Source organism: Centrocercus urophasianus, unplaced genomic scaffold, assembly GCF_019232065.1.
Source record: "Centrocercus urophasianus isolate 14NV4802_14NV808 unplaced genomic scaffold, USGS_Curo_1.0 seq_20, whole genome shotgun sequence".
NCBI lineage: Eukaryota > Metazoa > Chordata > Aves > Galliformes > Phasianidae > Centrocercus > Centrocercus urophasianus.
This window is the reverse complement of record NW_024884756.1, coordinates 17,121,031-17,149,022: the sequence shown is the minus strand read 5'-3', so window position 1 is coordinate 17,149,022 and position 27,992 is coordinate 17,121,031. Positions and strand designations below refer to the sequence as shown.

The 27,992-nt window shown below is 38.4% G+C and overlaps 1 protein-coding gene across 4 annotated transcripts in view; it reads left to right on the top strand.

Annotated features, from left to right (window-relative positions):
• RAPGEF4 (Rap guanine nucleotide exchange factor 4) overlaps positions 1 to 27,992 on the top strand; it is a 142,966-nt gene that overhangs the window by 75,943 nt on the left and 39,031 nt on the right. For 2 of the 4 annotated variants that reach the window (XM_042822544.1, XM_042822540.1), the window contains 8 exons: positions 12,387 to 12,440; positions 12,704 to 12,810; positions 14,661 to 14,782; positions 16,233 to 16,416; positions 22,518 to 22,602; positions 25,551 to 25,611; positions 26,346 to 26,422; positions 27,456 to 27,602. In XM_042822544.1, the coding sequence (XP_042678478.1) occupies positions 12,387 to 12,440; positions 12,704 to 12,810; positions 14,661 to 14,782; positions 16,233 to 16,416; positions 22,518 to 22,602; positions 25,551 to 25,611; positions 26,346 to 26,422; positions 27,456 to 27,602 (837 nt within the window). Of the gene's footprint in view, positions 1 to 779; positions 837 to 12,386; positions 12,441 to 12,703; positions 12,811 to 14,660; positions 14,783 to 16,232; positions 16,417 to 22,517; positions 22,603 to 25,550; positions 25,612 to 26,345; positions 26,423 to 27,455; positions 27,603 to 27,992 lie in introns of those variants that run through there. The other 2 variants (XM_042822543.1, XM_042822542.1) reach the window with 2 other exon arrangements.

Genomic DNA, 27,992 nt, shown 5'->3' with positions numbered 1-27,992 from the left:
AGGGTGACTGGGCAGTAAGCCATGGTGGGAGCAGACCTTATGGAAAGAGAGCAGAACTGTCAGAAGAACATTAACCTTTTTTTTTCTGAGCTTAATTTTCTGCTCTTCTACCTGAGATTTAACTTCCTGACCAGGGGTGGAACACAGCAGTCTTGCTTCAGGCTGCTGTGAACTCTCTGGGGTGTTAAATATCTAACCTCTGGACAAAGCATTGCTGGGCTTGTCAGCTGTGGGCTGTGAGAATCTCTGCAGCCATCTTCAGCTGCTGGGTGGGCAGAGGAGTAGCAGACTAGGCAAGTTTTTATCAGGCCTTCTTGCAGTGCTATTGCAGCTCACTGCAAAGTCACCCACAAATCTGTATGATTTCAATCTCAAGCGCCTAAACACAGATTCGTATGATGTATTCCTGTTACAGCTGTAATACTCATGCAGAAATAGGCAAACAGTTGTTCCTCTCTCTCTCTTCCCCTCCCTCTTCTTGGGTTGTCTTAATTGTATTCAGAGACAGCCTAAATTAGGGACTGTGGTCTGCTAACTGCTGCATTCTGGCACCTGTTCCAAATGAGTCTGGGAAACGGGCCCAGGAAAAGCCTTTTGTCGCTAGCTGCGCAAGGTTCCTCATCTAGTCTGGCAAAACTCTAGGGGTCCACAAGATAAAGCGGTCTCACCCTTCCTTCTTTATTTTTCCTTTGTCTTCTTTTTTCCTCCCTTTTTCTGCCTCCTTCGCTTTGTCGGGCCCCCCTCCCCACCATTTCAGTTTGCACTCACCAAATGATAGTGCGCTTCTGCAGATTACAGGGGAATGTTGCAAAAAACATCTTGACAAACCTGTAAAAGTAAGTTTTGTTAAATTTCTTCTACTGTAAATGTGTATCTGCTGCTCCACAGTGGTTCTGGGCCTCTCTGTGTAGCAGTGGCTCTCCCATCTTCCTGGGATAGTAGTCCAAGCTGGGAAGTGAGGAGGGAGAAGGAAACCAGGAGACTGCCTGAATGCTACTCCATCTGTTCGATTTCTTCAGTGTTACAGTCAGTGTTCTTGATAGACTGCCTTTTGCTTGGCTTTTCTGCTGTGAAGTTTGGGGTGGAGAGTACGGACTGCTGCCTGGGAAGTGCTGCGTGACCTTGTGGCACTACAGATACGTGGCAATCTGCAACAGTGTTTATTGGCCTTTACTGTTCCAGAGGTTCTTCCGGGGAGGGTGTACTACCCTTTCTCCAAGGTAGTCTCTTAGACTTACTGTAATGGAAAAGCTGCATATTTATACATTTTTTCAGAAACGTTTGGTATTTTAGACAAACAAGTCAGCTGTGAGTATTCTGTGTGATCAGTGTCTCCAGGCTGGTTTGGATTACAGTAATTAAACTTCTCTGCAGCAGTGAGCATTAACTGTTCATCTTCATGCTGTGATTTACTTAACCTAATGCAGAAGTAGCTATCTTTTATACAGCCTACAGCGGTCCTCTCTAAGGGGACAGTTAAGCCAAAGAAGATTTGGAGTTTATGATTAAAAAGGAGGTGAGCAGTTGAGAGATGGTAGGGGCAGAATTTCAGTTGAAGGAAGCAATGTTTTTAGTACTGATGTGAAAATTAACAGCAACATTAAGGATAAAAAGAAGAAAGGAGATAAATTACGAAATACGTACAACAGGTCCCTTTCCATTTCATGAAGACAGGGTTGGTTCTGTGATGTCCCTATAAGCTAGACATCATAGAATTTACAGAACTTGAGATACATACTGAGGGAGGTAAAAAAAGGTCATTTCTTTCAGAAACATACTGTAGGGAATTGGTATGTAAAGAGGTGTGGCTAGCTAGGGAAAATGTCAGGTAGAGTAATTCTACCTCTCTGTATCAGTCCTGAATTAATTATTTTAATTATTCCAGTGTTCTGTGAGCATTTCTGGAACTTCCTCCCCCACCCCCCCCATGCCCCCACGTTGCAGTAGAGGTCCATTTAGTAGCAGAAGATGCTCACATTATGCATATAAGTGTCTGAGCCCAACTGGTTATTGGGGAAGGTGACCTGAAACTCGAAACAATAAAAACGAATGTGAATGTGTTGATTTAAATGGCAGCAAACTGGGCAGTTGCAAGCTCTGTAGGAAGGTGGGAGGGGGTAAGGAGCAAATCTATAAAAATGAAATCTTTATTATTCAATACTAATTATGTTTTGTTCAGATAAGTAGGATTTGCTAGTATTGTTCTTTTACTATTTTCCTTAGGAATGCCGACTACTCACACAGATGTGTATTAGCTCATTTGTATTTTATTTACTGATTATTCTAATTGTATTATGGAATAAATATGAAAAACAGGGGATGTTAATCCATATTTTTTTCAGATCTAATAATTTGATTCCAAGTACCCTTGTGTGATTTCAATCAATACAGTTACTTCCAATGAAGTATCAGAACAACACTGAATTAACTGATTGTATGTACGTCAGTTATGAGATTCATTTTATGCTGGTTAAATCTGTGGGATTACAGTTAGGTTTTATTGTGAAAGAGAAGTTCCTACCCTTTATAGCCGTTATTTTCTCCCTGAATTTATAATGTTGGACTTCTCCCTTTGCTGAATAATCGGATCCTGATGTCTCTTGATGTTGGAAGGGGGATTTGATGTTCCTGAGTTTTCCTCAGAAGATGCATATTGCCTCCTGTGATGTGGTTCTGAGCTGTGAGGGCTGTTGTGTCCCAGGCAGGAACAGAAGCTGTCTGATGTCAAAACCAGTAGGAAAAAGGGTGTTTGCATAAGGAAATAAAATCTGGTATTCAGATGAAAGCACCCAATAAACTGCACAGTATTTGATATAGATGGGGCAGGACAGTTAACAGGTTCAGCATATCAGCACCGTAGACTTTGACAAGGCTTTTGAAGTCAGGGAGAAAGAGGAGTTTTGAAGAAGATAAGAAGATTGTTTTGTGGATATTTGCCAAGAGCAGAATGCTTGTCTTTTTCACTGATGCACAAATAGGTAAATTAAATAGAAGTGCTTGAATGGGTTTTATGTTTATGACAGAAGACTGTAAGCTGTTGAAGTAATACTGGGCTGAAAGAAAAATGTTTGTGCTTTTTAAAAATGTGTTCTGGTCTAGCATTTATTGTGGGATTTCTTCTGTTTACTTTCATATGCTACAGAAACAGCCATTTACCTGTATTAGAAAGTATATTCTATGTAGATGGAAGAGATCTATGTAGATCATTAAAAATCATGTGATTTCCTTCTGTGAAGTAGCATAATGGATGATGTGGCATTGGATATTGCTAGATTATTCCTTCTCAGTTCATTTTTATAAATAATTCATTTCTGAAAAGGATGACAGGAAGGAGGAGGAGTAGATAGAGCAGTTGGAATCTGATACAGCTGTGCTTCCTTCCTTCAGTGTTTCTTCATTTCGTGTATGTTCACACAGTACACTGTCCTGAACTGAGAAGACAAAGGAACCTGGAATCACCAGAAGAGACACAAAGCAGGTTTAAATTAACACGCCTTCTCTGCTTGCCAGAGATGTTATCCTGATGCTGCCCTCCCTGAGGAATTCAGGATATAATCTTCAATGAGCCCCATGTCACTTTGATGACTTCCTTTTTTTGTTAAAAACATTATAAAATACTTAGGGTGAAATTGTAGTGACTTGACTTCCAGGATTTTGCTTGCAACATTCAGTTGCTCGTTCTCATTACTTGTCAGTGATGTGAATAGATACTGTCATCCCCATTTTACAGATGGAGAAGTTGAAACACTTTGAGGCAGAACAACTATCTGAGGTCATGTGATAAACTGGTATCACTCAGATGACAGTAGGACTCTTGGCTCATTTGGGTGTTGTTTTCACTACACTGAAGAGTTTTAACAGGGTCACAATTTCACCCTTAATTCACACTCTATCCAGTTTTTGCACCTAAGACTTCATCAAGTATTTCTCAGAGGGCAGTTCTGGTGATGGGTTTGCTCAAGGCACAGGTGAATCCATATAGCCATATTTGTCTACAGGCATGGCTCCTGAGAGCTTTGGAGCTTGTATGTGCAGAAGTTACAAAGGAATCTGGAAACAAATCCTCCTGAGCTTGTCAGTCTTTAGCTTCAATTTGGTTTGCTTTTGAATTGCTTATCTGAAGAATGTATTAGTGGCAAGTCTTAACATTGCTGTCTAATATTATTTTAATTTTTCATCTTCATTATAGTTTGCTTTTCAAGATGTATTTCAAGTAAACAGACTGTTAAAGCCATAGATAATAAGAAATCAGTAGTTCTCAGGTGATTAAAAAAAAAAAACATTGATTCTTTTGTAGATTAATAAAATGCAGCAGCAGAGCAGCCTGTAACAATATTGGATTGAGATTCCTTATGACAACTGCAGCCACACCTCTACCAGAATATCAGAAATACTCACAGTGGTGTTAACATTTTCTGACATTTTATTCAATGCATGCAGTGTAGTTGTAACAGCTGTTTCATTGTAGTAGGGAAGTAGAAAAATGACAGGAAAATAAGAGATCATTAGGTGTGTTCTGGCTTTTTTTTGTGCACTGGTCATAGTCTGTTTCAATATTCTTTTTCTCTTTGACATTCACAGTGAGGTATCATTTTTGGTAATGGCTGAATCATTTTGTGCTAAGAGGGATAGGCATTTACAATTTGTCAAAGAAACGTTGTAGAAGTGCTAAATAATGCAATTTCAGTTTAACTTTCTAAAGTAAATTTACTACACTAATAGTGTTTGAGATTGTAAAGGGACACATTTTCCTGTTTATGCTATTAATGCATTTAGATTGCTAAAGAAAAGCAATTTTGGAATGGGCTTTAAAATACAGCTTAATTTTTACATTGCGTTACATTTAGACAATGTAGATTTTAAAAGTTAATATTACTCTGAATATTTTGAGAGTAGACCATTTACTGATAGTATGCAAAGCATTTTACTAAGAAATTACTAGCATTCCTTTCCCCAAAGAGGAAAAAGTGAGACACAGTGCAATGATGTGACTTGCTCAAGGTCATGCAGTCAATTAATTCTAAAAATGAATAAAACTGGGCTGTCTTAACTAGTATTCTTGACAATTTATACTAGTCTGTTTAGTTTAGTTAGCTTGTACTTAGTTAAACCTCTGGGTGATTAGATTACAGTTGCTGTTGTTTTTTGAAGCTCATATGATGTGAAACAAGCTTCTGTGGAGGTTCCATGGTTTTATAGACATCTTTGTGTCTCTGTTTTCCTCCACCTATACTTTGTTTGGCTTTCCACTTCTGCTGCTTATAGATGTTGTTTCTTAAGAAAGTATGATCATCTTTTGTGAGCATGGGTAACTTGATGATGCTTCAATAATACTGATCTGGAGTGTTTAGAAACTAGCTACAGGTCAATTGAATTCTCACAGTGTTAGCTATACATAAGTGAAGGGAAGAAACAAGTGCCTTTTCTGTGTAATTTGTCCTTTGCTAATCACAAAGCATTGCTGAATCAATGACAGAGATGGCAGGAGGTTGGTCGTTGTCGGGTTTGGATTTTTCCAGTTATGAGACCTGAGGAAGCACTTTGTCCTTTGACTATGGATGCTGTTTTGTGGAGAGTAGGCAGTGGAGAGCGCAGATTGGTTCTCCAGCAGCTACGTGCCTTTGTGGAGAGATACTATAATATCCAGAATGTTTCCAGCGTGGTAATAGTGCCTGTGTTTCTATTTGCACTTCTGTATTCCAGAGCAGGGTGAGGTCTCCCTGGAGCTGTGACTGCAGTCTGGTGAGGCTGGGGCTCAGCGCTGGTGCTGTGTCTCACAGTCCTGCAGGGCTGAGGAGAATCTGTCAGAAATGCCCAGAGCTGGGCGTGTGTGCCTAGGCTTATCACTGATCAGTGTATCAGCAGGTTATATATAGGTCTGCTCCCAAGATCCAGCAAAGGCTAACTGACTCCAAGAATTCCTACAGTGTTAGTTATATATTCTGTAAGGCTGAGATAAAAAATGCTTTTCAAACAACCTTTTTACAACTGGATCTTTCACCAGCTGCTTCTCTGATGTTTTTTAGCAAGCTGCTTTCTCCACATGGATTGTTTTACCAAAAACATATTAGCAGACATGATGCAGTCTGCACAGATGCACTATTTCTGCAGATAAGACAGCTGACTTAGGTTGTTCTTTCCAAGATCACTTTCCATCTGGAAATGTATTCTCATTGCTATGTTACTGTATGCTTAGTCGTACGCCTGATACCTGATTACTCTTTACTCTCTACTGGTGGAAATACTGGTTTGTTTTGAGAAAAGAGCCATATTTGGATTTCTTATCTATACTCTGGGTATGAAATAGCTCACATAGCTAACGTTACAAAACAGGCAACTTTTTGAAAAGAATTCTACGGAACTTGAGAAAGACTGTAAAGAATAAAAGGAGAAAGTGTTGCATAGGAGTGCTGTGGGGACTTCTGTTAGCTTTCAGCTCTATCATACTGACTGTCTGCACTTTCAACACTGCTGTGAGAATGGTTTTCATATGTTTTATTTTTTCATTGGTAAACCACAGGAAGGGCACTGTAAGCATCCTGAAAGGCTAGTAAGCAGATAGTTGAGCACCATTCTAAATTACAGGCACCAGACAACAGTTGGAATCGGTAAGAGCTAAAGATGCTCTACTTCCTGAAGTATGCCTAAACAGAATCAGATGCTGTGGGCCTGACTTGAAACTCATTAAGTCAGTTACTTCCCAATGATTTCAGTGGGTTTGGGTTGGACTCTAAATCAGCAAGAGCATTAACTTCCAGTGGTGTAAAACAAGGAAACGTCTTAGTGATGCTGCTGTTGCTGTTGATGCTGCCACCTTTCAACTTGTGTGTCTTTTGTCCTTTGTTTTCTTTGTGCCAGCCAGCAGTAAAACAGATGTCATTTGCAGTTCTTTTCAATGCCCCAGTTGTAAATAAGGGATCAACGGTCCTGTGCAGGTTTATCTGATCACCCTAGTAACCTCACACACCTTATTTAACTCCAGTAAATACAGAAACTTGTTCTCTGCTTAAGATGATCTATACTGAGGTCATGGGAAAGAAACATGATTCACTGACTTTTATTTTCTTTCTTTTTTGTTCTTTGCAATACACTTTTCCTACCTTAACATTTGAGAGTAAAAAGATCCATGTTGCTTAAAAAGATACTAATTCATATGTAAAGTCTCAGAAGAAACATCTCTTTACAGGTACTTAAAGGGAAAGTATTTGTATGTGAGATGTCCTTTGATTTTTTTTCAGCAGATATGAACAACAAATACAGATGTCATGTTAGGTCTCGATTATTGTTATTCACTGTATTATTTATTTGTTTATGTGTGGTTTGCTCATTGATGTAGGAAGCACAGAAATAAAGGAAACTCATGCCTTACAGATTGCAATCCAAAGCTCATTTCTTCAGAGATTAGATGTGTGCATAATGTTAAACATTGGAATAGTGCTATTTAGATTTGGATGCATGAATATTTGAATCTTCAGAGGACTGCAAGCTAAGATTTTTACTTTCTCTGCTTCAACCCAATTTAAAGAGAGTTTCTATGATTGGCTTCATGAATGGTTTGCTTGAATGTGAATTCATAAACGTACAGAGATTGTTTGTCAGCGTTAAACTGAAAACCATTTTGCTTTCTCTTTCTACTTCCCTCTTCTGACACCTGTAGTCCCCTGTTCTCTACCATCCAGATCCATCTACATCTTCTTTAAAGTGGCAACAGCAGATCATAGTAAACTGTCTGAGGGCACAAATTGGAAAAGGGCATGAATTAGCTAAAGCTTGTCACTACTGTGGCCGAGAGATGGCAGTAATTTGTTAAACTATTATAAAAGGTTTGCAAATTAGAGGTCTTCACCTGATAACTTTTCCTCTGATTCAGAAGTCCTGGAAAATGTGATCAATAGACACATGCAGGTGCTTTACCCACATTATTTCTTCAAGAATCCAAGAATGTGTGAAGAAAGTAATTAAACACACTGTACTCTGCTGTTTTATGGGGAGAGCTCCCTCATTACTTCTTAGTGCTTTCTAATTATCCCTTAATGGAGGATCAAAAATTGTGAAGACTTGTAAAACTTGGACTTCAACCAAATTGTGATAATTATTATATGATTCCTTGCAAAATCCAGTTTTTCTGATGGGAAGTTTTTATAGGAGCATTGTATCTGCTATTAATGAATTGATATTATGCTTCTCTGTGTTTGAAGTATGACTTGCCTTTCTATTCCAAACCCAGTCCAAACCATATGGTTTCATTTATTGTGTTTCATCCTGTGGTTGGTGCAACCAAAGCTCAATGCAGTATCTATGAGAAGCTGCAGCTTGGGCAGGCAAGTGGTTGCTTGGTGGCTGCCTTCCTTTCTTGAGACCAGTGTAGTTGCTTGGAGGTTTTGTTATTGATCATCTCTTTCAGCATCACCTTCTGGCTGAAGTACTTTTAGACACATAAAGGTGTCCTTGAAAACTGCATAGTGCCACAGAATATAAAAGATTTTTAGGAAATCATCTAGTCCATCCATGAGCCACGCGCACAACTGTACCTGTCACTCCTGGCAGGCACCCTGTGTATTGTCTCAAGCCTCCAAAGATGGACGAGCCTTATCTCCCTGCCAGTGTGTGCCAGTATCGCTGTCTGTTCTGTTAGAAAAGCTTCACTGATGTCTAATCTGAATTCTTTCTCACAGCAATTTATACTCTGTTTTCTGATCTCTACGCAATGTACTAGGTCTGTTCTTTTTTCTTTTTAAAGGCCTTTTAAATCTGAAGAGTTTGGTGTTTTTTAAAATTGCACTCTGTGACATGTCTTTTCTGTAGCTAAACTTTGTAGCTTTGTTTTTGTTTGTGTTGTGCTTTCTCATTATTCTTGTTGCTGTTCTGTAAATTCGGTTGGTTTAGTTGGTTTTGAAATTACGTATCCAGACAAGACACAGTGCTTTAGCTTAGGTCTTATCTAGATTGACTAAAGCAGAACTGCATTATATATCTAATCAGCCACTGCATCCTCATACTGTATTTGTCACTCTCAGAGTAGTATGGCACTAGTTAATCAGCTCTGTTTAATATCTGTTATCAACCTTGTTTTTCTTTGAAACTACTGCAAAGACACTTGTTCCCTACTCTCTTTCTATAGCAGGTTATGTCTACTTCAGAGAAGTGGTCAGTACTATCTGTGTTGCATAGTAACATCATGTATTTTCAGGCCAGTATCAAAACTGTAACAAATTTATAAGCTTGTTCTCCAGTGAGTGTGCAGTCCACTCCATCCTGAAGTTCCCTGCAAAATCAATCACTGTACATTCTGCTTCATCCCACGCTAGTAGTATCAGATATATGATATGTTTTTGAGAACACTTTTCAAAACAGACCTTTAGTATGACTGCCTGCTGGGAAGTACTTCACTGGGAATTGCTTTTAAAATGGAGTTTTCCAAATGGCTTTGCACCTATTTTGTAAGAATTTGATCTGCCTTTTGTAGAAGAGAAGATCATATAAGCCGACACCAGAAGTTTTGCTAAATTAATAGAGGTGAAAATCTACTGGTTCTTTCCAACCCATCAACATTGCTGGATGGAAATTAGATCAGTTTGACATGATTTGTTCTTGATTAATGTATATCATGTGTTACTCAGCTCCACGCTCTTTTCCATCTGTTTACGAATGGACTTTTTTTTCTGGGAAGACAAGTTAGGCTGACATGTCTATACGCTTCAGTTCCCCTAGTTTTGCATCTTCTACTGCTTAGTCTGCAAGAACTCTCCGAGATGAGTGCTGATAGTTCTGAGACGGCTGCAGCTGTCTTTGGTTCATCAAACTTTTCAGATTTTCTGCATGTAATTCTCCAAAGCCAGCCAATTTGAAATTACCTAATTGACATAAATTTTCTCATCCATTCTTTTCGTTTTTTCAGGCTGACATTTTAGTCTCTAACTGTGCTACTGTGCTATTAGGGATTCTAGCTATCTCTCTGCTGCTTATCTGTTTAATGAAGACTGCCAAAAAAACCAACAAACTGCTTTTGGACTTTCTGAGTTATCTGACAACAGATTTCCTTCTGTTGAGCAAGCAGATCAATACTTTTCCTTTACTGTTAGTGTACTTCTGGAACACGTTTTGTAACTCCTTAAGTCCTTAAGTTTTAGTTCACTTTAGTAAGCTAGTTTTAATTTAACTCCTTAAGTTTTAGTTTACACTTGCCATCCATTTAGTTTTCCCTTCCCATCCTCCCACCCCTCCCCCAGCTTCCTCTGCAGGCATTTTTTCTTCCCAACCCATTTTTTTTCTATTTTATTTCCTTCAGAAAGATGTTGACACTGGATCATTTCATGAAATCACCTTCATCCAAGACACTTTGTGCTTTTTCAATTGGTCCTTCTGAATTAGTCAGAATCTAATGCAGGAGAGCAACATTCCTGCTGCAGATTCTCGTGCTCTGATTGAGCTTTTACCTTGATTTCTTTACTTTTTTGGTTTGTTTTTTTTTTTCATGTTGCACACATTCATCTTGAATCTTATTTCTTCAAAAGTTCTCTCATATTCTGTTTCGATTAGAATAGGAGGTTTATTGATAGTTCTTCATTAATCTTTGCTTTTTTTCAATGACTGGTTTGATGCATTTTTGTAGTAACTGAATGAAAACTCATTACAGAGTAAAAAAGTGCATTCATTTTCACTAGTCTAGTGAAAGAATCTTTTATATAGTCACTATTCTAGAAGAGTCTTGTATTTTTTATGTTACATATTTTATTTCTCCTCTGAAGTATGTTCATATCTGGAAGCTATATTTTAGTATATTATGCTTTGTTGATTAAAAAAAGTCTATTTTAAGTATATAGAATTTAAAAATACTTTTTACATTACTTCAGTGCCATTTTAACTTATTAAGCATGTATTCCTTCAGTCTCATTGAAATTGAACAGAATATCAAATCATTTCAAAATAAAATGGAAGCAAAAATTATTAATGCTCAGGGTGATGTCTCTGAATTTGTCATTCTTATCTACATATTTGAAACCTTTACTTGATGGTTTTGTTTGCATCAGAGGCAAATTACAAAAGATTCTTGCTTATTTTAGTATGTTTTAACCCTAAACACAGACTGACTAAAGAATGCTCTGCACAGGTTCAGAACAAATATCAATGTTCCACCCCCTTTTTGGTGGCAGAAATGTTTATAAATTAACTGAATCTTTGAAAAAAGAGATTTAGATTTAGTATTAAAAAAAACAGAACCATAATTTTTCATCTACAGGCCTCTCAATGCCACGCTTCTTATCTTTATTGATTTCTGTGACATGCTTCCCTCATCTTCCCCTTCTCAGCCGACCTCTAGTCTCTTGCTGCACTCCTAGTTCTAGCACTATCTGATTTCCACAAGGCCTTTGTTACAGCATTAAAATCCTGTGTGAGTTAGCAAACAGATGTCCATCTGATGGACACCAGTTCCTGGCAGTTCAGCAGTGCTTAGCGTAGAGGTGCAAGGTGTTTTTGCCACAGTGCACAGTCCTGCCCTGGCAGGAGACTTCTGTGTTAGGTGCAGACTGATGTTGGTGAGCCCAGGGCACCAAATTCAGCCCTTGTATTGTGCCACACTGGAAACATATTTGGTCCTGTTAACCACTATTTGCAACATAGCTAAACGCTTTCCCAACAAGTCTGAGGTGGCTGCTGAAATTCAGTTTTGTTTTCCCTCCATTTCAAGAGTCATTTCAACCTCTGCTTTCTTTTTCCATCCATCCTGTAACATGCTTCCTCTCCCCCTCTGTTTCACCTTCTCCTCTTGACCCTTCTAGAGGCCTGGCCATTCACTCCTCCTCTTGCAGATTTAAGTCACCTGCTCTGCTCTTACTTTTCTTTCCCTAGCTCCATTGTTGAAGTCACTACCCAGGCCTCTGTGAGTGGTCTGTGGGCTCTTGCACTTCAGAGGGCTCTGGTAAGCAGCTGTGAAAGTGTTGCTGACAGTGTGTGACAGTTTAGGAAAGACATAGTGGGAGCAGAGCTTTCCCTTCATTCCTGTTCATTTGTTATGCCAGGAGAAGAGAGCTAAATAGAAATAGGTGCTATAGGAGGTAAGAGTTTCTGAGGTGGGGGGGAGTGATGGTAGAGACAGTCATGTGCAGAGAAATGCTGTTATGCCCACAGGGGACTGAGAGTAGCAAGCAGAGGAGCTAACCCTGCCTTCACAGCCCCAGCTCTGGTCCGGTGTTTGGCCACTGAAACATTCATTAGCACTTCAGAACGCTTAGAGTTTGTTTATTCATCTTTATTCATATCATGGGTTTTACAGCTTTTTTTAGTTCATTTTGTGGTGGTTTTTTTTTTTTTTTTTTTTTTAAGGGTGTTTATTTTACCTTATTGTTCTACCTTTAAAATATATTTAATTTAATTTTATTTTTCAGACACCTCTTATTGACTCTCACATCCCACATCGTCCCTCTAAAACCATTACACAGGTAATAGGACACAGATGTGCTGTAGAGACAGGCTGCTAAATAAATGGAATCAGCTGACCTCATGCCTTTCTTAATGTGCTAATTATGAGAGACTTAATGTATATAATATATTGCATTGCTCTGCATAAGTAAGCATTTACACAAGAACTTTTAATTTAGGGGGAAAAGAATTTGTATTTTGTCTTGCAGAAATAAGTACAGAGACTGTGGAAAGATTTAAATGTGTGTGTCTTGGTCCCTTTTTTTCCTCCATGATCACCAAGGTTCCTTCAGAAAAGATCCTCAGAGCTGGAAAGATTTTGCGGAATACCATTCTGTCCCGAGCCCCTCACATGATAAGAGATCGTAAATATCATCTGAAGACTTACAGGTGTGTGAGCTGATTGCACAGAGGTCTCTGAATTTTTATGCCTGCCATCCTCTGATTTGTGATTTAATATTTAGCACACTCTAAGGTCTCAAAAGGTCTGAAATTATCCTTTGATACTACTTGAACTTGCATGTTATGAGTCTTCAGTGAGCCTGGTAAATCCTTTCTGAAGTGATTTGACTGGAAATTGAGTCCACAATCCTGAACAGATCATTCACTTAAAAAAGCTCTTCCAAAGTTAATAGCATAGTTAGCTGGCATATTCTGTGCAAAATGTAGATTCTGTTTTCTTTGTGTGTTGGTGAGATGTAATAGGAAAGCTCAATTAGGTTGTTACCGTACTGATTGCTCCCACGAGGTTGCTCATTGTGGAACCTGAAAGTTCACCTTGTGAGAATCGCTCCTTATGTAGATTTTCTGCCCTATTCAGTCGCCTTTTTCAGTGTATCGTCAGGTTCTCTTATCTTCCTGCTGGTGGCAGCACTGTCTTGTTGAAGTGGGATAACAAAGGCACTTTCAGAACAGCAACTTGACTTTAGGGATTCAGTTTTTATCTGCAGTTGCCTTAGAAAAATGATCAGTTAATTTTAGCGTCTAATAATGCATAAATACCTTATGCATTATTTGGTAAATATTTAAATAAAAATTGATTTTAAACCTCTGTGTATGGCCTTTTCTAAGTAGTAAATAAATACGTTGCTGATTCACTTTTGAAATAAGTGCATTGATTTTCCATATTAGTGTCCAAAATATATTTAATATTGTATAAGGTATTTGGAGCTTGTGTGGTGATCTGTCATGACACGGCATTGGCTCATTGTTTTAGGACAACAAAAGAGCAAGTGTGATATATGAAGACTTATGCTGATCCAAACAACTGCAGCATTTTATCTTGTACAGAACTGGGGAAAACTACACCATTATCCTTGTTTTTTTTTTTTAAATATGGAATTTCAAAGGTTAGATTGTATCCAGGTGAGGAAAAGTTTTGTCATCAAAATGGGATGTTAATTGCAAGAGCGTTATTTAAGCTACATTGCAATAGTTTCAGTAACATCTACTTCATTGGTCTCAGAAAGTGAAGCATGAACTGCAGAACCAGGCTGTTCTACATGTCATCAGTTATAGATTTGTGCAGTTTTGATCACGTTACTTTGCTTCTGTTCCGCTCTGTTAGGGTGTGTTAAGACAGAGAATTTTACATAGTGACAACAGGGCCCCCCCCTCTTTTTTTTCTTGTTCCTCCCCAACTCCACTTTGGCACTCTGCAGAACAACTTGAGGCCTGCTGCTGTTCACCTCCAGGTCAGTAAGGAGCTGCAAGGTGACTAGAACTTGGAGTGAGAGAGTCTCAGAAACACTGTAAACATACAAACAAGTGCCCTTAAGTACAGTGTAACCAGAGCTTGGTTACAAATTGAGGAAAACCCGCATAATACTCACTCTCCCTATAATAGGCAGAGCTATTATAATGTTAAATGTTTTCATGCAGAATGCTGAAAAATTGGAGGCTTTCGCTATCCCATTGTATGCACAGCAGATTTCCTCTGAAATATGGGTTGAAGGTTGTGGCACCAATGCTATGGTTTTGACCAGCTGTTAGAGGCTCACTCTGATTATCTGGATGTTGCATTTCCCTAAACATTTGCTGATCTTTGGAGCAGATTCTCTCAAAACTTAAGTGCCTTCACTAGTATTTCAGACATATAGGCAGAGACAGTGTCATTGTCTTCTACAGTGAGATATGACTAAAACAGAGTTTGAGGTATCACTATTATTGGTAGATACTGTTTATGATCTCTCTCTTGATTTAGCACCCTTTTCATTCCTTTCTGTTCATTTGTCCTTCAGGCAATGCTGCGTGGGGACAGAACTTGTTGACTGGATGATGCAGCAAAGTACTTGTGTCCATTCACGAAGTCAGGCTGTTGGTATGTGGCAAGTATTGCTGGAAGAAGGCGTTCTTAACCATGGTAAGTTAGAGAAATTCAGAGCCTTGACTAAAATTTTGTGAATGTGTCCCACCAGTCTTTCTGTGGATTATTTTCATGAAAAATAAAGTGATCATGAGCCCAAATGAAAAACTACAAATAAACCTCTTCAGAAGTTTGATTTGCATATACAATATACAGATGATAACAATTGAATCTTGCTACCAACATACCTTTATAATTTATGAAAATATTGAAAAGTCAGTGAAATTGCAACATAAGAGTAGCAATTCTAATTAGACTTCTTATTACATTGATTTGTGATTATGTTCCAAAAGCTGGATATCACCTGAACCAAAACCAAGATGTATGTTGCCGTTCATAAAACTGATCTTCACTTCCAAATGCTGCAAATTTTTAACTTGACTGTCAGTATTTTGGTTTGCTCATATCCATAATTTTGGGATGATTTTCAGTGGTTTTTGAATGGTTCCCAAATTCAGCACTCCAAATATCCCAGTGCAGAGATCTAGAATTTATGCTAGCTTTCTGATTGTATTTTACATTGCCTCGTGGGTTCCACTTGGCAGGATTTACTAGGTAGCAGAATGTTATAGCCCTCCAAAGTTCAGCTTTCTAGAGCAGCATTCATATCTGAAGCTGTGTTTGTACAGTTTTATGAAGTTCAGAACAGCAGCATATTACAGTATGCTTCTAGTCATTGTCTGTTGTGCTTCCCACATCTCAGGGAGAACTTTACATTCTGAGAAGAGAGATTGTTTCCACCATTTCCTTTCATAAAAGGCTGTAGCTTACGTTCCTGCCTAATACTGTCTTGAATTCGAAGGGTCAAGCTGTTGCAACTGCATCACACTATCCAGCTCAACACACCATTATGACTTGCTTGGAAGACCAAGAGTTTGTCTTTTGCTGTGTCACAGACTCTCTTTAGCAGTCTTCCAAGAGAAGACTTACTCTTACACTCTCCACTAAGATACAGGCCAATGATCTTCACTCTGATATTACATATTGATGATACGTATTACTGGAACATGATTTTAGCTGCTTCTTGGTTTGCTACTTTTCAGCCCTGTCTGAAACAGTTAAGATGTTCATGCTAGAGTACAACCCTTAGAAATTCTTGATGCATCTATTCGCCAAGTATGAATTGTTTGCTTAAATGAAATGGTTTGAAACAATGAGAACTGAAAAAGATCTAGCAAGAAGAATGTGTGCACGTACATACATATACACCCACAGTGTGCATATATGGAAATATTATGGAAAGTATTTGTTGTACACAGTTTAGAAATGTACCTTCCAAATTATATAATTCAGACATGTGAGAAATAAATGTTGCTCTTGAAGTTTCTAGGAGTTTTCTTTCCCTTCCTCACAAATATGTCTGCAGCACATGCAGTGCTATGCAGATTTCTACAAAGTTAATTTTAGAGGGAAGAGTGAAGTGTCTGAAATGTTTTGTTGTTTTCAGTGGACCAGGAACACTACTTTCAGGACAAATACTTATTTTATCGGTTTTTGGATGATGAGCGTGAAGATGCCCCGTTGCCAACAGAAGAAGAGAAAAAGGAGTGTGATGAGGAGCTACAGGACACTATGCTGCTTCTGTCTCAGATTGGGCCGGATGCTCATATGAGGATGATTCTCAGAAAACCGTAAGCAGATTTGTAAATTAACACTGAACATAGACCTTTCTTGTTACAATGGGAGATGGGAAGGCTACATGTATTACCAGGCATCCTTTAGCTAGTTATTTCATTTTAGTACAGGTTTACTCAGCCTCTTAAGTTTGTTAGTCAATGCCAAGAAATGTCCAGTCCTTATTCATAAATTAGAACGTGTATTAGCATAGTCATCAAAGGCTATGAAAAATGCAGCATGTAAGTTTTTATTCATTTCAGAGTATCCCTAAAAGTAAGGTGCAAGTTCCATTAACACTTTCAGTGCTGGTATGCCATTCAGTTAACTACACCACTTTCAGTTGTTACCAGTGCTTGGATGGAAAGGTTGTCAGCACAGTAAGTGCCTTTCAATTAGTCATCATAGGGAGCCCTTAATTAATTTCATGTTTGGTAGAAGTTTATTGAATTGAGAAAGTCTGGACTTTGCCTGTTGTATTGCACTAGCAAGGTGTAAATATGATTCTGTGGGTTTATTTTCATTGCTTTTTTTTTTTTTTTTTTTTTTTTTAATATATAAATGTTTTCTATACCTAGGCCACAGAAGATGTCTGTCTAACCCTTTCATAGCTATCAGATTATGTCTTCTCACTCACTGGTTGGCTAACTAACCATCCTTTCAGCAGTACATTCTGCTCACACTGAACACTCTGCAAACCCTCTTCTTTACAGGCAGCATTACAGTCTTCAAAGCAACCAATATAATATCTGTTCGACCTTCCATTGAAAGCAGTCTCCTTATTATGCAGGTAGTGTTTAGGGGCCACTGAAGACATACTTTACTGCTAATTAAGTGCACTGAGAATAATGATTTACTTAAGGTCATCCTCACAAATGATTTTCTTGTAAGGGTCACATCAAGAAAGGTAAGTATATAAAGCTGGATCCTACTCCTTTTGAGGCCAGTGGCAAAGCTTGTCTTTGTTCTGGGACTGGCTTGGGCCGTGGCTACTGTGTAGGAGAAATCTTATGCTAAAAGTGTCTTGAATCCATCTAGCACAACTGCTTGTTCTTGTTCTGTTTCTATCTGAATCCTTTCCCTGCTCTATTCTTGTCCCGGTGCTGTCTATTTAGATCATAATCTTATTTGCACGGTGAGTCAACATACTTAGGAATACAGGTTAGGTAGCAACCTGACAAAGGCATTGAATTTCAGGAAGTTCAACCAGGTATTTGTGCTCATAAAAGTGGGTAACCCTACTGTTCCAGAATAGTTTCTCTTTCCTACATTTGGTAGAAGTCTAGTCCAGGACAATCCCTATCACACAAAACACATAGACAAACAAGTCTGGTGTGTATGTAAACTATTATAGTGTCAGAGAAGTGAAGTATTTTCTCCTAACAAAAGTATCCTGTGCACTCTCCACTTAGGATTGAAAGAGGGCTGTGAGTAGATGCTGGTCATCAGGAGACTATGAGCAGCATCCTGCATGCTGTGACCTCATTTCTGCACCGTCTCCTTTGCCTCAGGCAGAGTGCGGGTTGGATCTTAGAGAATTGCCCCCTTAGGTCACTGTGCTTTCAGCTGCCTACTACATTCTCTTTCCATCATGACTTTCTGATCAGCCAGTGTAAGTTTACACTGGCAAGATCAGTGTTGATTATCATCCGCACTCCTTGCAGAGTTGAAAGGTTGATATGATGCTGTGAAAAGTATCACTCTCCCCCCTGTGTTGTTACTTGCACAGCATCACCTGAAAGAATATTCATAGGAGATTTTTCATGCAATATACTGAGGGGAATTGCGTTTTCCCAAGACTGACAGTCATCTGACATTTTTCCCTTTCTCTGTCCCTGTAAGTGCTTATTTTTGCTGCCCTTTGCTCACAGGAGCAAGTTTGTACTGTCAGGCACCATATTAACTACTCTTCTGGTATTCAGTTTACATACGTTATGACCCTTTTAGTTGAGAATCCAGTCTGTGCTGAGGTGCATCAAAGCTGCTGAAATCCCTGTGAATCCTCAAAGTCCTGCTAGTTTTGACTAGACACCGTTACAGCTGCCAAAAGTTCAAGGGATGGTCAGGTCTTCAGAGATTGTAGCTGCAGGTGACCTGAACAGGACCACAATTTTTAAACTGGCACAGCTGCCTTTTGTAGCAGTTACCATTTCCGGAGAGGCTGCAGAACTTCGATAATTACCATGAAGGAAATAAGACAATATTCTTTGATGAGAAGATTACTTTGAGAATTTGATTGTATAATGAAGCTGTTGCTTTGAAAGGTACTTTCTATTGTTCAAAATCTGAAAATCTCTAGAAAAAAGTGTCACTTGTTTTGACAGCCGACTTAAAAAATTCTCTGTTTATTACATTAACTGCAGCATTTTAACTGTCAAAGAATGTAAAAGAATGTTCTATAGTTTAAAAAACAGAATAGAGCTCAGGGAATTTTTTTTTTGCAGGCTCTTGTTGCTATTGAGGGATTTTTTTTTCCCATTTTTTGAAACACATACACTGTGAATGTGAAAACAGCTTTTTGTGAAGCAGCAAACACAGCTCTCTGTTCCCTTGAGCAAGGTGCAGACCTCGCACAAGTCACTGTAGAATTAACACAGCTCTTCCTCACAAGCTTTTCAATCCTCCAGTGTGAAAATACAGGCTGAAAATGTATTCTAAGTTGATTTTAATAACATTCAGGTATAGCAAACCACATGGTTACTCCTAATTAAATAGCATACTATCGTACAAAGCTGAACATGGCGGTAACAGAAGTCTTTAAGGAGAGTGTGATGTTCATTAGAAAATGATATTTAACTAAGATGGATTATATGTTGTGTTTTAATACAGTCTCCAGTAAATTAACAGTGTGGTGGAATAGTAATTCTCTGTCATATGTTCTTGGTGATTTCACTCAGCAAATTTTATCCTAAGTACAAAGATTTTGATTCCACATTTGATTTGCAAATTTTAGTGTCACTTGCAGAGTAAAACTGAACAAGATGCTAGGGAGATCTGAACTTAGTAATGAATGGCATAAACACATATATAGTAACAACTTAATTACTGTTAGTAATACGTAGTTTTTTGAAGATGCTCTTAAAAATAAACAAGATCCATTCTTTTGTCTTGAAGAATTTTTATTTAGGCATCATTTTACACAGCTGTCAGTAATAACCATACTGAATTTCTCCATAACAACTGTGTTACGTTCCATAGTCCTTGATGGGGTTTTCTGACAATGACATTGAATAAACCAAATGTTATTTGTAGTGCAGGTAAAACAATCTTTCCACATATCAGTTCAGTGATATTTGCAGGTATTATTTATGACAAGTATTTGTATCCAAATGGAGTTAATCAAAGGGTACTGATTCAAGTACAAAGATTATGTAATTAGCTTTCATGCTAGAGTAAACGAACGTTCATTCACTTCCACATTCAGATGCAGCTGGTGGGCAAAATTACTCTTGTCTCCTATACAGACTTCGTAGTACTTGCAGGCAAAACTTGTACTCTGAAAAGATATGCTTATTTGACATACAATATTATGGGGCCTCTGATCTTTTCTATTGTTCTTATAATCTGAGAATTTTCTGGTTAACAGCGTAATGAGAAATAATCAATGATATTTTTGTATGTGCATAGTTTATCAATGGCAAAGTGCTATGTTGTTGTCAACATCCCAGTCACAGAGAAGCTCAATGTCTCTGACCTTGATAAATTCTCCAAACACTGAACTGTTTTTATTGATCACTTAATACCACCTGAGTTCTCCTGTCCATTAACGTGTAGCCTTGTTCTCTGTCTATGCCGTTTATTATCCTGTCTGTAACCAGCTATTGCTGTTGAAATATGTCCCCTGCTGAAAATAGGCCTTTACACAGCAGGATCTTACAAATCAACATCAGTGGGTCACCACACAGGTTTTACAGAAGCAGTGATGCCTAATATCTCTCCATGTGACATCTGCAGAAGCAGATGTAAAGAGTGGGTATATCCAGTATGGATTGTTAGTCTTCCCAATGTGCTAACACGGGGCACAAGTGGACATACTGAAAGAAGAGCGTACTCTTTTGTCTTGACAGAGATCTGATGTAGTTAGACATCATCCATTCATATGCTAATCTCATGCAGGAATTTGTAAATTCAACACACAATCTTTTCCGTTTTTCAAGACATGCTGGATTTGCAAGGATGCAATAAAATTCATGTTGTTACTTCCTGTGGAGAGAACTTTTTATTAAAATCTTTATCTACAGTTTCTTACATTTCCAAGGAAAAGTGAATGGTGCTAACTTATTTTTCTTTATTTTATACTTAATTAAGCTGTTACTGCCCCATATAAATCACTAGGAGTGGCAGCCTTGTAATTTCAAGCCAGATTTAGAAACAGAAAATAATGAGTCACTAGAGGGCACAGCAGTACCGGATCAGATTCTATTTCTTCCTAACCGTATTCTATTCTGTATGAAGAAAGAATTTGATCCAAGGCATTTTGTTACAAATTGATCTTTCATCTGGCAATAATAAGTGTGTGTCACTGGTAAATGAAGAATAGATAAAAAATACAATTTGCTTGGCAGAGAAGAGGTCAGTTGTCCTTGTATTTTCTATGACTTGTCAGTATTTCTTTCTTCCAAAAGAAGTCTCTGTCTAGCTTATTTTGTAGAAAAATGAGATACAGCTGCAAAGTGGCATGACTGCCGGATGCTCTCTCTATTTCTCACATGATCTAGACAGGCTGTTGAACCAAGTGGATTTTACACAGAAAAACTGTGGACCGCTATATCCGGGATGATTCTCCTGATCCTTTAGGTGTTGAACTGTCCTGTAATATTCTGTGAGAAAGATTTTGTGTTTCAGATCCTTTAGTACTGTCCAGAAATTCGTCTGTCCTACTAATTTGTTGCAGTCCTCAGAGCATTTGTTCTTTTTTTTAGGAATCAGTAAATCTGCTAGTGTATGGCTCTGCAGAAATGCAGCTTCTTAAACCACACCGAGAGCCTCATTCCTTGTTATCCTATGGGAAGAATATTCCTTTGTTGATGCATGCGTTTTATTCATGGCAGCATCTTGTGTTTCTCAGTGAAAGAAGATAGAAAAACTGAGTGGTCCTTACTTACCTATGTGGCTGAACAACAGCACTCAGCATTAACTCTGGAGCAGTCATTTGATGTCCACTGGGATGCACTGCTTACTCCTGGAATTTGTGCAGCAGAAATTCAGGCGCTCCTTTACAAAGCACTACAATTGTCCATTTGCTACACCTAATTAATGCCTCGTGAAAAATAGTACAGGTCTCATCCAGGGCTTTGGAGTCCTTTTGAAAGGAACAGGTCTTTATATATAATTTCTGATTTATCTGACCATTTTACATACAGAACGCTTGATTTCTTCAAGAAAGCTGCCAAATCAGGTCTTTGTAAGGTGGTTGCCATGGTGAATGAAGTAAAGGTGCTTAGGGGCTGTATTGTTTTCTGTAGCCATATGGTGCACACCATGTTTGTGACTGAAATGGATGTCATGTCCTGGTGAGCAGTAGGCAGCAGTCAAGGTCATTGCAGTGCTCTAGTACTCAGCGACAGTGAGCTTCAACAGCCCTGCTGCTGCAGGAAAGGAACGTGTGCTTCAGTGACTTGGTACAACTGGCAAAGCTGCTGCTCTTTAGACCTAGTAAAAGAATGATAGGTTGTATAACAGAAGCTGGGCACACACCCCTGCAGAGCAGAGTGCTGGAGGTGGCTCTGGACTCAGAATGGCCTATACATACTCCTGCACGGCCTTTTTTTCTTATCCTGAAATGAGTGTTACTCTACATCAGCTTGGGCAGTAATATTAAAACTCAATGTATTTTTTTTTTTTTAGCAAAAAATCTGCCTTTTATGAAGATGTAAAAATGTCTAAATGAGTTCCTGTTCTTGTCTTGGCTTGATGTGATACTTATTCTTTTTCTCTGCTTCTGCAAAATGCATGGTTTAATTGAGTCATATCCAGCATACAATTATGTTTTACCTAAAAACGTAACCGACATATTCAATAGACTATACAGTAGCATTATGGGTTATTTTGTACTTCTCTGAAGATTTTCTTTTGGGGGTTTATTGCATTTTGATGTTCTTTTATCTTCTGTCTATAGGCCTGGTCAGAGAAGTATAGATGATTTAGAAATTATATACGAAGAACTTCTTCACATTAAAGCCTTATCTCATCTTTCTACCACAGTAAGTGATTTTAAACACATAGCTTATTTCCAATAGGAAGTTTGAATTCGTGCATTCAAATAGGAGCTTCTACCACCCTTCCCATTTGTATTTTTTCCATGCAATGATGGTATTCCCACATATGAGTACCACATATCTAGATTGTGTTTGGATATTAGCTAAAATGATCTTTGTATGTTTCTGTGCAGCCCAGAGCTCCCTCACCTGTTGCAGGTGCCTCTGTCTGGGTCCAAATGTGAGTTTAAATTGAGATGTGTGGTATCTGACTTCACACCTGGGGTTGTGATGCTACTGAATTTCAGCAGAACAGATGTTTGATTTTTGAACTTTAAGAAGTCTTGTCTTGAACTGGTTAGGAGAAGGAATTACATGGTACAGAATGGTATTCTGTGAAGTGCTGGCTGTTGGAGTCTGGTCCTAGATTGAAGGAAAACTCATCACATGCATTCCCTCTGAGCGGGCAAGAACAGTACAGAAAAGCAAGAATGAATTATGTGCAGAAAATACCTGGAGGAGAGAATGCAACTGTTGAAAGTCTCACCAGCAGTTATTCACTGTGTAAGCAACTGAAACAAGCTAAACAACACTTGGTAGCGGCAAGCTTTTAGTGCTTTCAGAAAAAGAAAGCCAGTCAAAAGGTAGACTTATTTTCCATAACAGCTTCTTTGGAAGCTCTCGATTTCTGCTAACTTGGACTGATGGAGATAATTATGGAACTGCATTATAGATAGTACTCTGTGCAAAAATGTAACATATGGGCAATGTTTTTCAAACAGAATATACACCCAGAATTGGTAACTGAGGTAAGAGGGAACAGCCAGCCAAAATCCTTATGCATCTTTGGAATATGGAATAAAAGGTAATTAAAGATTTCAGTAAGAAGCTGTCCTAGACAAGATACAGGGAGTGGAGAACACTATTGATGCTACAGATACAACCAAGACAAAAACAAACAAAAAAAAAAAACCACATATATTCCCACATCAGAAGAAACTCAGATTTGAGGTTAGAATTCAAAGCAAGAAATACGGCAAATGATATGGACTTCAAGAAATACTTGGCATTTTGAGGAAATGCAAAAAATGTGGTTCTTGTATGTTTCTATTAAGAATTTGGAAACGGTGGCTTATTTTTTTGTCTCATGAAGTAAAGCAGAGGACGGAAATCACTTCTTGCTTGGAGAAATTCTTTAGAGGATCAATAGGCAACACTGCTCCCATGAACAGGAAGATTAATGATCAATCAGCTTGAAAGCAAATTATAAATGCTTATTCGTTTTAAGCAAGGCATAATTCCAAAAATAGTAACTTTTCTAGGTAAGCTGCAGGCAGCAGAAAGTAAAATGGATAAAACTCAAGTTCGTGGTAGTGAACTAATCCCTGCTGGAGAAGTCTGTGAACATGTATAAATGAAAAACAATTATGTAACATAGTGTTAAAAACAAATAAAATCCTTGGCTTCATCAAGAGGACTCATTCACTGCAGAGACAAGTGACTGAAACAACGGAGATGACATCTGGGGATACATATGGGATGTGAAAGCTCTCCACAATGTGCATAACAGTGCTAATGGTGGCATATTCCTGACCTTATTAAAGCTTCTTTGCCTTTGGGCACAGGATATAGGCGAGTTGTTGGCTTAATTGTTATAGAAATAACAGGCCTGCAGGTGTGTTCATTTGTCAGTGCTCTAATAAGGAACGTCCAAACTCTCTCTATCCCTCTTCTTACACATAGTGCAAACAAGGAGTGCTCTGTGCAGTCTATCAGGAAGGAGCTCGGGGAGAGATAGCTGGTGTGGAATGTTTCTGCTGGGCACCCAAGCAAGGGTTTGGTGCATGCTGTTAGGATATCAGACCCTGAATTTGTCTACTCATTTTAAGAGATACAGCCACCATCTAGTTGTCTGCATTGTGTCCAGAATTTGAGGGTTTCTGCCCAAAACTTACTTAATGGCCTAAAGATTATCCATCTTGAAATACAACTGTTCTCAGATTAAACATATGGGAGAATGGTGTGAAAACACTGCTACTTAAATAGATGTTGGAGCCAGCTTTTGATTTGTATTTGGCAGTTTGAAGTTACCTAGTAGTCTCTCTGAAGCAGCTTATCACCAGCTGATATTCTCTGAAAATAAGAATCCCTCTGCCTGGTAATTGGCCTCAAAGTCAGTGGAGACTCGTGGTTGTGTGGGGAGAGAGATTAAGCATACAGAAACACTCAGGATAATGTGAGCTTTGCAGTGCTGCTGTTACTTTGTGAAAATAATGCCAATGGTGTTTTTACAGAGAGAAAAAGCAGTTTCAAACAGCAGCTTTCTCACTAGAAATAACTTCTCTTTTAATCAGAGTCAATCACACCAGAGTAATAAAAACCCAAAGAAGAACAGGTGGATGTCAAGTGCAGTGTCACGTTCTGCAGTTCTTGGAGGAGGTGGTGAACTGGGCATTTTGTCTGTTTGGGCCAGAGAGGGATCTCAGCACGTCCCGGATGGCTGTGCCTCACAGCTTGACACAGCAGAAGTGGCCAATTTAAATCTGTAGGGGGAAGATATTGATTTCTCAGGGAAGAACAGGTGTACCACAGAGCCCCATGGAGTAACTGGCAATTGCTAGCAATCTTCTTTAATAGATTAGCTATTAGTGGTTACGTTTTTCCATCATGTTAATTGTTAATATGGTTTCATTTGTATTTATATGAAGAAAGATGTGGATAACTGTCTAAAGGGAGCCCTTTCCTGAGTCATTTGCAGGGGGTAAACACAGAACTTGTGAAATGAAGCCAATCAGTTGGGAACAGGAGCCTGAGAGAAGCAGGCAACCGCCTGACTGCATGACTGTATAAGTGCTGAATGGCGCAGAGGAAGGAGGAAGAGTGGTTGGGTTATACTGTATAAAACGTGGAAAAATAAAATACATCTGAAAGCTATAATTTCTCTCTATTTCAAGGTAAAGCGAGAATTAGCAGGTGTCCTCATTTTCGAGTCGCATCCCAAAGCTGGAACGGTCTGTAAGTAAAAAGAATCCTGTCAGATCTTCTTTCTTATCTGTGGCACAAACGTTTGTGTTCTTAATGTTTAAATGACAAGAGAATAAACTTACATGCACTCCTCAGACTTGACTGGCAGTCGATGTTCAAAACCTGTATTAGGTGCTAATTTAGTCTGCTACCCGTTGCAGGGGTTGTAGCAAAATTAAGTCTATAGTCATGGTTGGATATTTACAACACCTGTGATTTGGATGAGTTTGTATCTGGAATTTTGGTTTGGTCCAATCTTTATTTAAAATGTAATTTAATGTTTTCTTTGTATCAAGAAGCCATCTTACTGCCCAAAATAAAGGACATAAAGTGCATGCTATTTATACTAAAAGGTTTTACCAAATGAATGTCAAATTCACAGCTGCTAGACAATTGGATTAGAACACTGTGCTTCTGGTGGGATCCGAGTCTGTGTGTTGACTAGAAATTGGTCGTCTGATATATTATGGTAGAGGAGTTGTTGCAATTGTCATACAAAATAGAAGTAGTCTTCATGTCAGCGCAATAAAATAATTCCTATATGGGTGTGGTTTTTTTCCATAAAATCTGAAGGCAGTGGCTTGTTAAATCACAAGATGACCTTTTTCAAGGCAATCATGAATATGTCTGTAATAGTTAACTTGAATTTTATTGAATGCAGAATCTGGCCCATTTGTGTTTTGAATAACTATATTCTCACCATAAAACTTTTCTCTCTTTTGTAGTATTTAATCAGGGAGAAGAAGGTACATCTTGGTACATTATCCTAAAGGGATCAGTAAACGTAGTCATTTATGGCAAGGTACATCTTTCAGAATTCTTTTTTATGTAATTCTTATTATTGAAATTGTAAGAATAAACTATGAAGGAATGCACTTTAATTTAGAGTAGAATTAATTATCTGAGGAAACAAATCAAGTGTTGTTTTGTTAAGAAATGATCCACTGGTTTCTTTGACTGTGCTTCTAGTTGATTGCTATATGATTTTGGTATATATTAAACACATTCTGAGTATAATTCAACACAGTGACATCAGTATCTTTAGAACAGTGTCATTTGCTGGAATTCGGGGAATTAGCAGGTTTGCATCTCATGGGGATTTTTGTCCTGTAACTTTTACCACCATCTTCTCTTACATTTATACCACTGACTTATCACAGATGTCAAGTATGTCTGATGAGCAGCTCTGTGGCTAGAGGTTATCAAGCTGAACGTGACCCTGCCAAATTTATGTCACCTCTTCATTTTGATAAAGTTTCAGTCTTAAAAGTATCTCTACTGAATTTCCTGTTTAAGAGAGTTTTGTCAAGGACTTTGGTATGCAGCAATCCCTTGAGTCTTTAAAAATCCCTGTTTCTCTACTAATTTCTCATTCTGTGAATGAGAGTCCGCACCAAGCATTTCACCAAAATCTTGCACAAGAACTAGTGAATTTCACAGAGGGAGAGCCAGATCATCCATTACTGTAAATTCAAGTAAATGGCTTTGCACAATCTGGAGATATGTTGTTATGTACTGCAAATTAGATTTTCTTTTTCAGCGCCTCCTTGAACAAAGCAAAGAACATCTTTCTGTCTTGAGAAGGGCTAGAAGAGTCCTTCATGCTGAATGTAATTTCAGAGAACAAGCCAATTCTTTTCTATTCTTGTCTTTCTTTAGTAATAGTAATAACCAGTTATCAAGTATTGTTTCCTAGTCATTATTTTGGCTGTTGATTTCCTGCCAAATACATTTGTTTTGGTATTTGATTGTGAAGTCCGGTGTTTGTATAAGGTTTTTCAATAGAATCCACAGTAATGATGGGTTTCTGCATATAAATGTTTTGCTCTGTGCAGGGTGTGGTGTGTACTCTACATGAAGGAGATGATTTTGGCAAGCTAGCACTTGTGAATGATGCTCCCAGAGCAGCATCTATCGTTCTACGTGAAGACAACTGCCACTTCTTGAGGGTAGACAAAGAGGACTTCAACAGAATCCTTAGGGTGGGTGTGGGAAGGTCTGCTCTGGCAGCATGATGTCAGAACTTGTAAATCTTTCTCGATTTTATCTTATTTGCGTGGATATATTCATATCAACAACCATGTTTGGAGTGTTCTCTAATTACAGAGCAGAGATGAGACAATCTAGAAGATCAAGCAAAGAATAATAATTTTTCCTGCTTTTTGGTTCCTACCTCAGCCATGAAAACAGAAGCAATTGGACTCTATCTCTCACATGCCTGTAAATCTAGAATTTGCTTAGTGCTGAGTTTGTCTTTGATTCCAAAGTGATCTCTCATCCAAATAGTGAATAAAACAAGATCTTATCTCCCAGACAGATCAGTGGCATGTGCCTTAAACTCTATAGGTTCAAGGCAGAATCAAGTGGTAAAT